Consider the following 14,253-nt stretch of genomic DNA (forward strand, 5'->3'; position numbering starts at 1 on the left):
AGGCTGAGGCAAGAGAATTGCCTAAACCCGAGATTTGGAGGTTGCTGTGAGCTGTGATGCCACAGCACTCTACCAAGGGCGATAAAGTGAGATTCTGTCTCAAAAAAAAAAAAAAGAGAGAGAGAGAGAGATGGGGGTCTCACTCTTGCTCAGGCTGGTCTTGAACCTGTGAGCTCAAGCAATCCACCTGCCTTGGCCTACCGGAGTGCTAGGATTCAGGCGTGAGCCACCTCGCCTGGCCTCCTGTTTTTTGTTTCTTTCTTTCTTTGTTTTGAGACAGAGTCTTACTCTGTCACCCTGGGTAGAGTGCTGTGGCATCATAGATCACAGCAACTGCAAACATTTGGGCTCAAGTGATCCTCTTGCCTCAGCCGTCCAAGTTGCTAGAACTACAGGTATCTGCCACAATGCCTGGCTAGTTTCTTGGGGGGGGGGTTGTTTTGTTTTGTTTTGTCTTGTTTTGAGAGGGGGGTCTTACTCTTACTCAGGCTCGTCTCAAACTCGTGAACTCAAACAGTTCCACCTACCTCACCCTCCTAGAGTGCTAGGATTACAGGCTTGAGCCACCATGCCTGGCCACTATATATATTTCTTATAATCGTATAAGTACATCTCTCTTTTTCCAGCCTTTTCTCTTCAAAAACATGTAATTTTTTTTTTTTTTTTTGCAACAGAGTCACACTTTGTCACCCTCAGTAGAGTGCTGTGGCATCATAGCTCACAGCAACTTCAAACTCTTCGGCTTAAGCAATTCTCTTGCCTCAGCCTCCCAAGTAGCTGGGACTATAGGCTCCTGCCACAACGCCCAGCTATTTTTAGAGATGAGGTCTCTCTCTGGCTCAGGCTGGTCTTGAACCTATGAGCTGAAGCAATCCACCCACATTGGCCTCCTAGAGTGAGGATTACAGGCATGAGCCACCGTGCCTGGCCTAAAAACATGTAATTGCAGTATAACATACATACAGTAAAGTGCTTAAAGTACACTGAATTTAAATTTTCATTTAATGAGTTTTAACACACACATCTCTATAACCATCATTCAGATCAAGATATAAGAACATACCCTTGTACTACCCAGAAAGCTCCTCAGGCTCCTTCACCATCAGTATACACTCCCAAGTTATGTTCTGGCTTCTATTACCATGGATTATTTTTGCTTATTACTATAGATTAGTTTAGACTTATTTGGGTTTTTTGTTTGTTTTTTTGTTTTTGAGACAGAATCTCACTTTGTCACCCTCAGTAGAGTGCTATGTTGTCATAGCTAACAGCAACCTCAAACTCTTGGGCTCAAGTGATTCCTTTGCCTCAGCCTCCCGAGTAGCTGGAACTGCAGGTGCCTGCCACAGCTAGTTTTAGAGACAAAGTCTTTCTCTTGCTCAGGCTGTTCTGGAACTCCTGAGCTTAAGCTATCCACCCACCTGGGCCTCCCAGAGTGCTAGGATTTCACGTGTGAGCCACCTCCCCAGCTACTATAGATTAGTTTTGAACTGTTTATAAATGGAATCAGGCAGTCTTTTGTGTTTGGTTCATCATTATGATAATGTTTTGTTCATTATACCTATGGGATTCAGCTATATTTTCTATGGAAGTAGTTTGGTTTTTTTCTTGCTATGTACTGTTTGAATAGACCACAGTTTATTTGTGTAATTACCTGATGATGGACATTTGAGTTCTTTTCCATTTGGGCTCTTATATATAACACTGCTATGAATATTCTCACGCATGTCTTTGATGGAGATACTTACTCATTTTTTTATATCCAAGAGTGAAATTGATGAGGCTGAGAGTACAAGTCTCCTCTCTTAGCAGTTCCCTACATATCTTGTACTCTTACTTTGATTATCAGAAAAATAAGTTTTCACTTAGTTTAAGAGCTAAGAACCTAATACATTCCAGGTCACAGACTGGAACTTCCCCCAATTTCCCCATCATTTTCCCCAAACAATTGCTAGTGACTTGGTAATAACATCTACGGTTAGCTGTTATTCATACAGTTGGATTCAAAACAATTCATATATCTGGCACACTTAACCCTTTTCGTAGCTGTTTGACTTGATCTTGCACCTTGCACTGTTTTTATTTTTGTTGTTTGGTTTTTGTTTCATTTTGTGGCTTTGGGGTTTTATTTGTGGAAGAGCACTGTCACCTCAGTTATAGTGCAGTGGTATCATTCTAGCTCCCTGTAACCTCAAATCCCTGGCCTTACATGATCATCCTTCTTCAGCCTCCCAAGAAGCGGGGATTAGCTGGGTACAGTGTCTCACACCTGGAATCCTAGCACTATGGGAGGCTAAGGCTGGTGGATTGCCTTAGATCACAGGTTTGAGACCAGCCTGAGCCAGAGCAAGACCCCATCTCTAAAAAATAGCCGGGCACTGTGGCGGGTGCCTCTAGTCACAGCTACTTAGGAAGCTGAGGCAAGAGAATCACTTAAGCCTAAGAGTTTGAGGTTGCTGTGAGCTGTGATGCCAGGGGCGACTCTGTCTCCAAAAAAAGAAAAAAAGCCGGGACTATAGGGCATATACCACCACACCCAGATAATTTTTCTATTTTTTGTAGAGACAGTGTCTGGCTCCTGCTCAGGCTGGTTTGAGATACCTGAACTCAAGGTATCCTCTTGCCTTGGACTCCCAGACTGCTAGGGTTACAGGCATGAGCCACCAAACCCTGTCTCCTAGGACCTACTCTTGAAACCACTAAATTACTGGCTAACTGAGACATAGCACCATCATACTGTATTTGTAAATTTACCTGTAGATCTATCCCCCTACTGTGAGTTTCCCTGAGAGTAGAAATTATGTTACATTCTATATGTGCACATAAGAGTTAATTGATTAATTCCAAATTAGCAGCACATGTGATGTTTATAGTAGAGACAGGGTCATGCTCTTGCTCAGGCTGGTCTCAAACTCCTGAGCTCAAGCAAACCACTGGCCTTGGCCTTCCAGGGTACTGGGATCACAAACATGATCCCCCTCACCTGTCCTAAATTGTACGATTTCGAAAGTGATCCTTGGCCGGGTATGGTGGCTGGCACCTTTCATCCTAATGCTCTGGAAGGCCATGGCAGTAGATTGCTTGAGCTCAGGAGTTCAAGACCAACCTGAGCAAGAGGCCCATACTAAAAATAGAAAAACTAGGTAGGCGTTGTGGTAGGCACCTATAGTCCCAGCTACTCAGGAAGCTGAGGCAAGAGGATCACTTGAGCCCAAGAGTTTGATGTTGCCCTGAGCTATGATGCTACGACACTCTAACCTGGGCAAAATGAAAGAAAGAAAGTGATCCTTTGAGTGCATGAATATTTCACAACATTTTCCCAAAGCAATTTTAGTTTGCTGGTTCATTTTTAGTTTTTTCCTTGCCAATTAATTTTTTCTTTTTAACCGTATTTTGCTATTGAGTTGTGTTAATGAAAATAATTGTTTAAACTCTATGTTCTTTTTCCTCACCAATTTTCATTTCAGATGATACCATCTTCCAAAATCCTATGGTACAAGAAGCTATACGAATGGGATTCAGTTTCAAGGACATTAAGAAAATAATGGAAGAAAAAATTCAGATATCTGGGAGCAACTATAAATCAGTTGAGGTTCTGATTGCAGATCTAGTGAGTGCTCAGAAAGACAGTACACAAGATGAATCAAGTCAGACTTCATTGCAGAAAGGTATGCCCTGCTGTTTTTAAAAATTAAGATAAACCAGCTCAGTGCTCATACCACAGTGGTTATGGCTCCTGCCACATGCACTGACGGTGGTGGGTTAGAACATGACCTGAGACAGCTAAACAACAATGACAACTGCAACAACAACAAAAAAAGCCGGGCAATGTAGGTGCCAGTAATCCTAGCTACTTGGGAGGTTGAGGCAAGAGAATCCCTTAGACCCAAGAGTTTGAGGTTGCGGTGAGCTGTGACAGCACGGCATTCTACTGAGGGCAACATAGTGACACTCTGTCTCAAAAAAAAAAAAAAAAAGTAAGATAAATCTAAGAACACTTTGTTATGGATAGTATCTTACATGATTTTGTGGCCCATTCATTTCCCTCTTGTCACCTCCCTTTAAAACTTTTTTTCTTTTTGCAGTTTTTGGCTGGAGCCAGGTTTAAACCAGCCACGTCTGGTATATGGGGTCGGTGCCCTACTCCTTTGAGTCACAGGTACCACCTGTCTCTTTAAAACTTTTTTTTTTTTTATTGTTGGGGATTCATTGATCTTTAAAACTTTTTATCATGAAAAATGTCAAGCATACACAAGGAGTGGAGAAAATGTTAATGGCAAATACTCATGTACCTATCAACCAGCTTCAAGAATTCAATCAATGCTCTTCTAATCTTGTTTAATATCTTCCCCTAACTTTTTTTTGCTATGGTGTTTAAAAGTAAATACTAGATATCCTATATATCATTACCTATAAATACTTAAAGATATAGCTAACAGACAAAGGCATTTATTTGTTTGTTTTTTGTGAGATAGTCTCAAGCTATTGCCTTGGGTAGAATACCGTGATATCACAGCTCACAGCAACCTCAAACTCTTGGGCTTAAGCAATTCGCTTGCCTCAGCCTTCCAAGTAGCTGGGACTACAGGCGCCTGCCACAACGCCCGCCTAGTTTTTGGTTGCAGTTGTCATTGTTGCTTAGCAGACCCGGGCCTGGTTCGAACCTGCCACCCTAGGTATATGTGGCTGGCGCCCTTGCCGACTGAGCTACGGGCACCACCGATAAAGGCGTTATTAAACCATAACCATAGTGTTATATCTGCTTGAGCTCCTGTAAAAATTCCGTAGACTTGGTGACCTAAACAATAGACATTTATTTCTCATAGTTGTAGAAGCTGGGAAGTCCAAGATCAAGGTACTGCCAGATTGGTTCCTTGTGAGGGTCCTTTTCTTGGCTTGTAGATGGCTGCCTTCTCATTATGTCCTCACATGGTATGGGGTATGAGGAGGAAGTGCTCTAGTCTCTTTTCTTCTATTTATAAAGACACTAATCCTATCATGTCTCACCCTCATGATTTTTTTTTTTTTTTTTTTTTGAGACAGAGCCTCAAGCTGTCATCCTGGGTAGAGTGCTGTGGCCTCACAGCTCATAGCAACCTCCAACTCCTGGGCTCAAGCGATTCTCCTGCCTCCACCTCCCAAGTAGCTGGGACCACAGGCGCCCGCCACAACACCTGGCTACTTTTGGTTGCAGCTGTCATTGTTGTTTGGCGGGCCCAGGCTGGATTCGAAACCTCCAGCTCAGGTGTATGTGGCTGGCACCTTAGCCGCTTGAGCCACAGGCGCCAAGCCTCACCCTCATGGTTTTAATTTAAACCAAATTACCTCTCAAAGGCCCCACCTCCTAATACCATCACATTAAGTGTGGAAATTTATTTATTTTTATTTATTTATTTATTTATTTTGAGACAGAGCCTCAAGCTGTCACCCTGGGTAGAATGCTGTGGCATCACAGCTCACAGCAACCTCCAACTCCTGGGCTTAAGTGATTCTCCTGCCTCAGCCTCCCAAAAAGCTGGGACTACAGGCATCCGCCACAATGCCCCGCTATTTTTTGGTTGCAGCTGCATCATTGTTGTTTGGCGGGCCTGGGATGGATTCGAACCTGCCAGCTCAGGTGTATGTGGCTGGCGCCTTAGCCGCTTGAGCCACAGGCAGCAAGCCAGGTGTGAAATTTTTACACATTGCATTTGTATTGGTGGTAATAACGTAAACTACTTGGTCATTTTTCTACTGAAACAGAAATACAAACAATTGTGTTATTTTTTCCCTGCATTTAAGCACAACTCAAACTAAATTAAGTTTGCCTACAAGTTGTTAGTTTTTATACCTGAGAGTATTGTCTGCAATAGAAGGATTTTGCAGATTGCAACAGGAAGAAAACAAGGGACAGGGTATATTTGGGGTGGGGTCTTTTCTCTATCCAGTAGGAATAGGTGGGGGCTGTTACTACTGTCACTGCACACTAGGATGGTGTGGGAAGTAGGGCCTGAGCAAATGACAACCCTCAGGGTTCAGGAGTTGGAAATCATCAGTTGACTTCTTAGTTTCACTAAATTGAGAGGCCAGTAATTGACGTGGGCTGTCTGTTTAAGTTGTGACTGCTGCCTATTTCTCTTCCCAAAGGCTAATGAGGAAAGGCTGGCACTAAGAATATTTTTATTTACTTACTTATTTAGAGACAGAGTCTTACTTTGTTACCTTTGGTAGAGTGCCGTGGTGTCATATCTCACGACAACCTCAAACTCTTGGGTTTAAGCGATTCTCTTACCTTAGCTTCCCAAGTAGCTGGGACTACAGGTGCCTGCCACAACGCCTGGCTGTTTTTTGTTGCAATTGTCATTGTTGATTAGCTGGCCCAGTCTGGGTTTGAACCCACCAGCCTCTGTGTATGTGGCTGGTGCTGTAACCACTGTGCTACAGGCACCAAGTCAGGTGGTTTATATTCTTATCTCTCATTTGTTCCTTATTTGAGCCTATAGTTTTTGTTATGCCCAGGAGGTTGCCTTTTAAGAAGAAAAGGATTAAAATAATCCTCTATTCTATCCCTTAGCCAGAGAAATCTTTCTGAAGCATACCTCTTTAGCTTAAAACTCTTCATTGGCTCCCAGGGCCTGCAGGATCAAGTTCAAAGTTCTTCCATAGCTTGCCAGATCTTTCATGATCAGGCTTCTCCTAACCTTCTGTAGCTTCATTTCATGTTCTTTTCCCCTCAGAATCTTTTTTTGTTTGTTTGTTTTTCTTATCATATTTATTCAAGTATTTCATTCCCCTCAGAATCTTTTCCTAAGCTTTACCTGTGCACCTGCAGGCCATGCTCTATTTTCCCTTTGGAGCTTGCTTATGCCATTTCCTCTGCCCAGAACGTTCTTCTCCCACTTCCCTTGTCCCTTAAAGCCTTCTCTCTTTAAGTTAACTTCTAACTTATTCTTTAGGGCCCAGATTAAGAATAACTTCCTGCAGGAGGAAGGCCTTCCTTTATGCATGCGTGCACGTACACATGCATACACCCTTCCGGTGCTTTCATAACACATTATAATTACCTTCGTCATAATGTCATACTATAATTTCCTGTTTACTTGAGTTTCTTACTTGTCTATGAAGTATTTGAACTATTGGGAGTTGAAGTCTTCCCTTTTTGTTTGTTTGTTTGTTACAGAGCTGTGCGATGCCACGCACTCTACCGAGGGTGATAAAGTGAGATTCTGTCTCTACCAAGGAAAAAAAAAATAAGACAGGGCGGCACCTGTGCCTCAGCGGGTAGGGCGCCGGCCCCATATGCCGAGGGTGGCGGGTTCAAACCCAGCCCCGGCCAAACTGCAACAAAAAAATAGCCGGGCGTTGTGGCAGGTGCCTGTAGTCCCAGCTACTTGGGAGGCTGAGTCAAGAGAATCGCCTAAGCCCAAGGATTTGGAGGTTGCTGTGAGCTGTGTGATGCCACGCACTCTACCGAGGGCAATAAGGTGAGACTCTGTCTCTACAAAAAAAAAAAGACAGAGTCTCACTTTGTCACCCTGGGCAGAGTGCCATAGCATCACAGCTCACAGCAACTTCCAGCTCTTGGGCTTAGGTGATTCTCTTGCCTCAGCCTTCCGAGTAGCTGGGACTACGGGCTCCTGCCACATTGCCTGCCTATTTTTGTTGTTGTTGTTGTTGCAGTTTGTCCAGGACCGGGTTCGAACCTGCCACCCTCAGTATATGGGGCTGGCGCTCTGCTCACTGAGCCACAGGCGCCTCCCAGATTTATTTATTTTTTGATACTGAGTCTCTGTTACCCAGGCTAGAATGCCATGGTGTCAGCCTCGCTCATAGCAACCTCAGATTTCTGGGCTCAAGCTATCCTGCTGCCTCAACCTCCTGAGTAGCTGGGACTATAGGCATACACCACAGCGCCTGGCTTATTTTTCTACTTTTAGTAGAGATGGGGTCTTGTTCTTTCTCGGGCTGATCTCAAACTCCTGACTATAAGCAATCCTCCTGTCTTGGCCTCCCAGGGTCCTAGGATTACCACATCCTCTCAGGATGTTGAAAGGGATGCCATGAAAAAGTGGCTCCAGTGTTAAGTAGAGAAATGCATTGTACATTTCCAAGAAGGAACATATACTATACTGCACTGTACTGGATGGCAATGGTTCCCAAATACCAGTGTGCAAAATTTTAAATTTTGTAAATACCTCAGAATCTGTTGTTTAAAAATGCCCTCCAAGGGTAGCGCCTGTGGCTCAAGGAGTAAGGTGCTGTCCCCATATACCAAGGTGGTGGGTTCAAGCCCTGCCCCGGCCAAAACTGAAAAAAGAAAAAAGAAAAAAAAATGCCCTCCAAACCTCGGCACCTGTTGCTCAGTGTTTAGGGCGCCGGCCACATACACTGGGGCTGGCAGGTTCAAACCCAGCCTGGGCCTGCTAAACAGCAATAACAACTACAACCAAAAAATAGCTGGTCATTGTGGCAGGTGCCTGTAGTCCCAGCTACTTGGAGGCTGAGGCAAAAGAATCACTTAAGCTGAAGAATTTGAGGTTGCTGTGAGCCGTGATGCAACAGCACTCTACCAAAGGTGACATAGTGAGACTCTGTATCAAAACAAACAAAAAAAATGCCCTCCAAGTTATTCTCATATGAGGCCATATTTTAAAACCACTACTATACAATGATTACAAAGATAGTTAAAATATGTAATGCATTTGGAATAGTGCCTAGCACATAGTATTTATGCTATATTACTCTTAACTGCTGCTGCTGCTGTTATTATTATAGTTATAAATGACCATGGAACATAGTTTTTGTGGCGTATTTGTTAACATTTCATAAAACCTATTTTGAGAAAGACTGAATTAAGCAAGTACTTCAGTGTCACCGATACGCTGATGACACCCAGATCTCTTATCTCCAGCTGTTACTTCCCCAACCTCAAGATTTGACTCTCGTTACCTACTGGATTTTTTTTTTTTTTTTTTTTTTTTGTAGAGACAGTCTCACTGTACCGCCCTCAGGTAGAGTGCCATGACGTCACACGGCTCACAGCAACCTCTAGCTCCTGGGCTTACACGATTTTCTTGCCTCCGCCTCCTGAGCAGCTGGGACTACAGGCGCCTGCCACAACGCCCGGCTATTTTATTTTTTTGTTGCAGTTTGGCCGGGGCTGGGTTTGAACCCACCACTATCAGCATATGGGGCTGGCGCCCTACTCACTGAGCCACAGGCACCACCCCCTACTGGATATTTTTATATGGATGCCCTGCACATACATCGGAAATATCTGAAAATCTCAAACCTGTACCTCCATTCATATTTCCTATTGACATCAACATATCCTTGTCAGCCAAGCTAGCAATCTTTTTTTTTTGGTTTGTTTTGGTGAGACAGTCTCACTTTGTCACCCCCAGTTGAGTGCTTTGTTGTCATAGCTCACAGGAACCTCAGACTCTTAGGCTCAAGTGATCCTCTTTATTTCAGCCTCCCACGTAGCTGAGACTACAGGTGCCTGCCACAACACCCGGCTATTTTTAGAGATGGGGTTTCACTCTTGCTCAGGCTGGTCTTAAACTCCTAAGCTCAAGCAGTCCACCTGCCTGGGCCTCCCAGAGTGCTAGGATTACAGGCGTGAGCCACTGCACCAGTCCCCAAGCTGGCAATCTTGAAATCAGATTTAGTTTCTCTTTTTTCCTCAGCCCTCAGATTGAGTCAATCACCAACTCCTATTTACCCCACATCAGAAGCATCCCTCAAATCTATACATTCCTTTCTGAAATCAGTCATGCCCTTTCCATATGCTACTTCTTTTACCTAACCCTTGCTTTTCTGCCTGGGAAATTCCTGTCCCTGGATAAATGTCACTCCTCCACTTCCCTCCTCCTCCCACCCAGCTGCTGCCAACCCATGAAAGCCTTTCCTAGCTAGCCTGAACAGAAGAATTTGTTCTCTCATCTTGTCTCAGGGCACTTTGTATATAACTTTATTATACCACTTACCACTTTGTACTTTGTGCTTACCGCTTTAGTTTCATCCTACGTCTTCTCCCACTAGCATGCAAGCTATTTAAGAGCAGATGTTGGCTCAGCACCTGTAGCTCAACGGCTAGGGTGCTGGCCACATACACCAGAGCTGGCGGGTTCGAATCCAGCCCAGGCCTGTCAAACAATGACAACTACAACCAAAAAATAGCCAGGTGTTGTGGCGTGTGCCTGTGGTCCCAGCTACTTGGGAGGCTGAGGCAAGAGAATCGCTTAAGCCCAAGAGTTTGAAGTTGCTGTGAGCTGTGACGCCAAGGCACTCTACCCAGGGCGACATAGTGAGACTCTGTCTCAAATAAATAAATAAATAAGAGCAGATGCCGTGTGTGAGTCATCCCCATACTTCCAGGCACTAATCCAGTGCGTGGCGCACAGTAGGAGTTCAGTAAATGAATTAATTTAAAGAATGAATTTCAATGAATTTAAACCATTAAGAAAGTCTAAAACTAGCATAATTCTTTTCTTTTTGTGTAGAGATTAGTACTGAAGAGCAGCTAAGACGTCTGCAAGAGGAGAAGCTTTGCAAAATCTGTATGGATAGAAATATTGGTGTGGCTTTTATTCCTTGTGGACATCTGGTCACTTGTAAACAATGTGCTGAAGCCGTTGACAAATGTCCCATGTGCTACACAGTCATTACTTTCAAGCAAAAAATTTTTATGTCTTGATCTAACTCCATAGTAGACATGTTATGTTCTTATTCTGATTGAATGTGTGATGTGAACTGACTTTAAGTAATCAGCATTGAATTCCATTAGCATTTACTGCCAAGTAGAAAAAAATGTAAATGGCAGTGTCTTAGTTGTCAATCTATGCTTTGGATTTCTGGATTTGGGGGGTATTAGCCGTATTATTTATCCAATTGCCTTTACTGTTATTTAATTAAAACTCTAAAAAGCATTATGTTACACGTATAACTGATCACAATGTGTAGTATACTGACTTAGTTTCTCAGTGTAAGTAAATTAATCATCTGAATTTTTTACTCTTATCAGATAGGCTTAACAAATGGAGCATTCTGCATAAATGTGGAGATGAGAGTTAATCTCCCCAATCACATAATTTGTTATGTGTGAAAAGGAATGAACTGTTCCACACTGGTGGAAAGATGTGGAGATTGTTCTTAGATGTTTGTCTTTGTGTTTTAGGATTCTGTCCATTTTCTTTTAAAATTATAAACATGTACTTGTATGAATAATTTTTTTTTTTTTTTTTTTTTTTGGCCGGGGCTGGGTTTGAACCCACCACCTTCGGCATATGGGACCAGCGCCCTACTCCTTGAGCCACAGGCGCCACCCTGTATGAATAATTTTTAAAAGTAATTTTCCATTTTTGAAAGGGTGTTAATGATAGAATACCATCTAACCAACATGTACTGACATGGAACGATATCAAAGATATATAAAATGTAATTGGCAAAACACTATGTTATAGTATGGGCCAAATCAAGGTGTGTGTGTTTTGTATATGTATAGAACAAAAGATATGGAAAGATTTGTACCAAACTGTTAAATGTGATTTCTCTTGAGGAGGGTGAGGGGTGGGTCCCAGAAGGAGTTTGCAGGGGCCTTTCACTTTCCTTTTTTTAATTTTGTTCTGTTTCAATTGTTTATAAGTTTGTATTACTTTTGTAATCAGAATATTTAGAAATTATAAAGTATTTTACTGATTTAAAGGCTTAGGCATGTTCAAACGCCTGCAAAACTACATTTTGCTCAGCTTTAGTTTTTCTAATCCAAGAAGGCAGGGCAGTTAACCTTTTTAGTGCCAATGTGAAATTTAAATGTTTTTATGTTTTTCCTGCTTTGTGGATGAGAAATATTTCTGAGTAGTAGTTTTCTGACAGGTAGACCATGTCTTCTTATCTTGTTTCAAAATAAATATTTCTGATTTTGTAAAATGAAATATAAAATATGTCTCAGATCTTCCAATTAATTAGTAAGGATTCATCCTTAATCCTTGCTAGTTTAAGCCTGCCTAAGTCACTTTACTAAAAGATCTTTGTTAACCCAGTATTTTAAACATCTGTCAGCTTATGTAGGTAAAAGTAGAAGCATGTTTGTACACTGCTTGTAGTTATAATGACAGCTTTCCATGTTGAGATTCTCATATCATCTTGTATCTTAAAGTTTCGTGTGAGTTTTTACTGTTAGAATGATTAAGATGTATATAGGACAAAATGTTAAGTCTTTTCTCTACCTAAGTTTGTTTTCTTGACTAGTAATAGTAGTAGATATTTCTAAAATGTTCTCTCAAAATCCTTAAAACCTCTTGAAAATCATAAAATATTGGCAAGAAGGGCGGTGCCTGTTTCTCAGTCGGTAGGGCACCGGCCCCATATACCGAGGGTGGCGGGTTCAAACCCGGCCCCGGCCAAACTGCAACCAAAAAATAGCCGGGCGTTGTGGCGGGTGCCTGTAGTCCCAGCTGCTCGGGAGGCTGAGGCAAGAGAATCACTTAAGCCCAGGAGTTGGAGGTTGCTGTGAGCTGTGTGAGGCCACGGCACTCTACCGAGGGCCATAAAGTGAGACTCTGTCTCTACAAAAAAAAAAATATATTGGCAAAAAAAGAATAATTTAAGTACTTTTAAAAACATTTGAATAAGTCAATATCGGTACAAAATGTAAGTTTGAAAATGCTTTATAGAACACCCAGGGTTTGCAAGATTCTCCTAACAGATCTGTCTATTGTAGAGGTGAGTGAGGCATCTGCAGAGAGAAGTTTGGCAGTGAAACCATTTTTTTGTTGTATTTTCTAAGAGAGCATTGTTATCTTCTCCTAACTTCTATTGATTACTACTTTAAATGATATTAATTGCAAAATTAAATGAAAGCATTGCAAATTTAAATGAGAATTTTAAAAATTAAATGACTGTCCTGTTTCTGTTTTATTATGTAAATTCTCAGACTTTTGCACTATCTTCCACTTAAGTTTGGCTATGCAGTCATTAAGTTGAATTTGACTTGTATGATCTAAATCTTTTTTTTTTTTTTTTTAACATAGAGTCTTACTGTATCACCCTGGTGGAGTGCTATGGTGTCATAGCTCACAGTAACCTGAAACTCTTGGGCTCAAGTGATTCTCTTGCTTCAGCCTCCCAAGTAGCTGGGACTACAGGCACCCACCACAATGCCCAGCTATTTTTAGAGATAGGGTCTCGCTGTTGCTCAGGCTGGTCTCAAACCTGTGAGCTCAGGCAATCTACCCGCCTCAGCCTCCCAGAGTGCTAGCATCACGAGCATGAGTTACCACGCCTGGCCTTGATCTAAATCTTTAAATTTAAAAGCATCGTACAAGGGAAGAAAAGTGTTAAAACTTTTAAGATATGTTTTCCAGGACGCTTCATTTAGGTAGTTCACTCTAGTTGTTAGCCAAGGAGTCAAGGACTGAATTATTTTAACATAAGGCTTTTCCTGTTCTGGGAACCTTAGTTCATTAAAATTCTTCTTTTAACGTTTGTGTGTTTCGAGTTAAGCAAGACTTTCTCTCCACAAGTTGTGAAATTTAATGCATGAAGCTGATGTGGCTAACAAGTTTATTTTAAGAATTGTTTAGAAATGCTGCTGCTTTAGGTTTTTAAAATCACTCAACACTCCAACTTCTAATCTAATTTTTAAAGACTTACCATTTTTCGCACTATAGACTATGTTAGCAGTATAAAAAGCACTGAATCCTTTTCATTGAATCATGTAAAAATTGATCATTTGCAAGGTGAAAAATTATACCCAGATCCAAATGAGTGCCCCCTCCCTAATAGTTCTTGGTATGTACATGTAGACATTCCTTTTCTGTATAAAGTTCACTGTAAGATTTCAAGTGACCACCTATTTTACTATACTTTAGTCATGCAAAGATTCAAATTGCTTTATAATAGTTACCATTATTGTAATAATTTAGGGGAACTGATCAAAAGCCTTGTCTTACCTTTTGAGAAATGAGTTTAGCATTTATAAAGTAAATTCCAGTTTATTAATTAATGGCTCTGTATTTTTCCTTTCCTGCTAGAATTGGTTTCTTCCCCCTCCCATTGGTAGGGTGTTTGTAGTGAGCATATGCATATATAATGTGATTTGGTCCTACGTTTAATTGTATGTTGTTTTTGTTGTTATGTTACTTAAATTTTGGTGTTTTTTTTTCTGTTTTCGTTCTAGAGGATAAAAAACTGTATTTTGAACTCTGTATGAAGACTACCACCTCAGCATTAGTTGCATATGTTGTACCCTTAGACCCAAATCATTGTTTT

The 14,253-nt window shown here is 41.7% G+C and overlaps 1 protein-coding gene across 7 annotated transcripts in view; it reads left to right on the forward strand.

The window, feature by feature from the left end:
* Positions 1-11,117, forward strand: part of XIAP (X-linked inhibitor of apoptosis) — a 55,327-nt gene extending 44,210 nt beyond the window's left edge. For all 7 annotated transcript variants that reach the window (XM_053581045.1, XM_053581050.1, XM_053581044.1 and 4 more), the window contains 2 exons: positions 3,468-3,668; positions 10,485-11,117. In XM_053581045.1, coding sequence (XP_053437020.1) covers positions 3,468-3,668; positions 10,485-10,678 — 395 coding nt within the window. In that variant the 3' untranslated portion in view covers positions 10,679-11,117. The remainder of the gene's footprint in view (positions 1-3,467; positions 3,669-10,484) is intronic.
* Positions 11,118-14,253: the final 3,136 nt, after the last annotated feature.

Source organism: Nycticebus coucang, chromosome X (genome assembly GCF_027406575.1).
Source record: "Nycticebus coucang isolate mNycCou1 chromosome X, mNycCou1.pri, whole genome shotgun sequence".
NCBI lineage: Eukaryota > Metazoa > Chordata > Mammalia > Primates > Lorisidae > Nycticebus > Nycticebus coucang.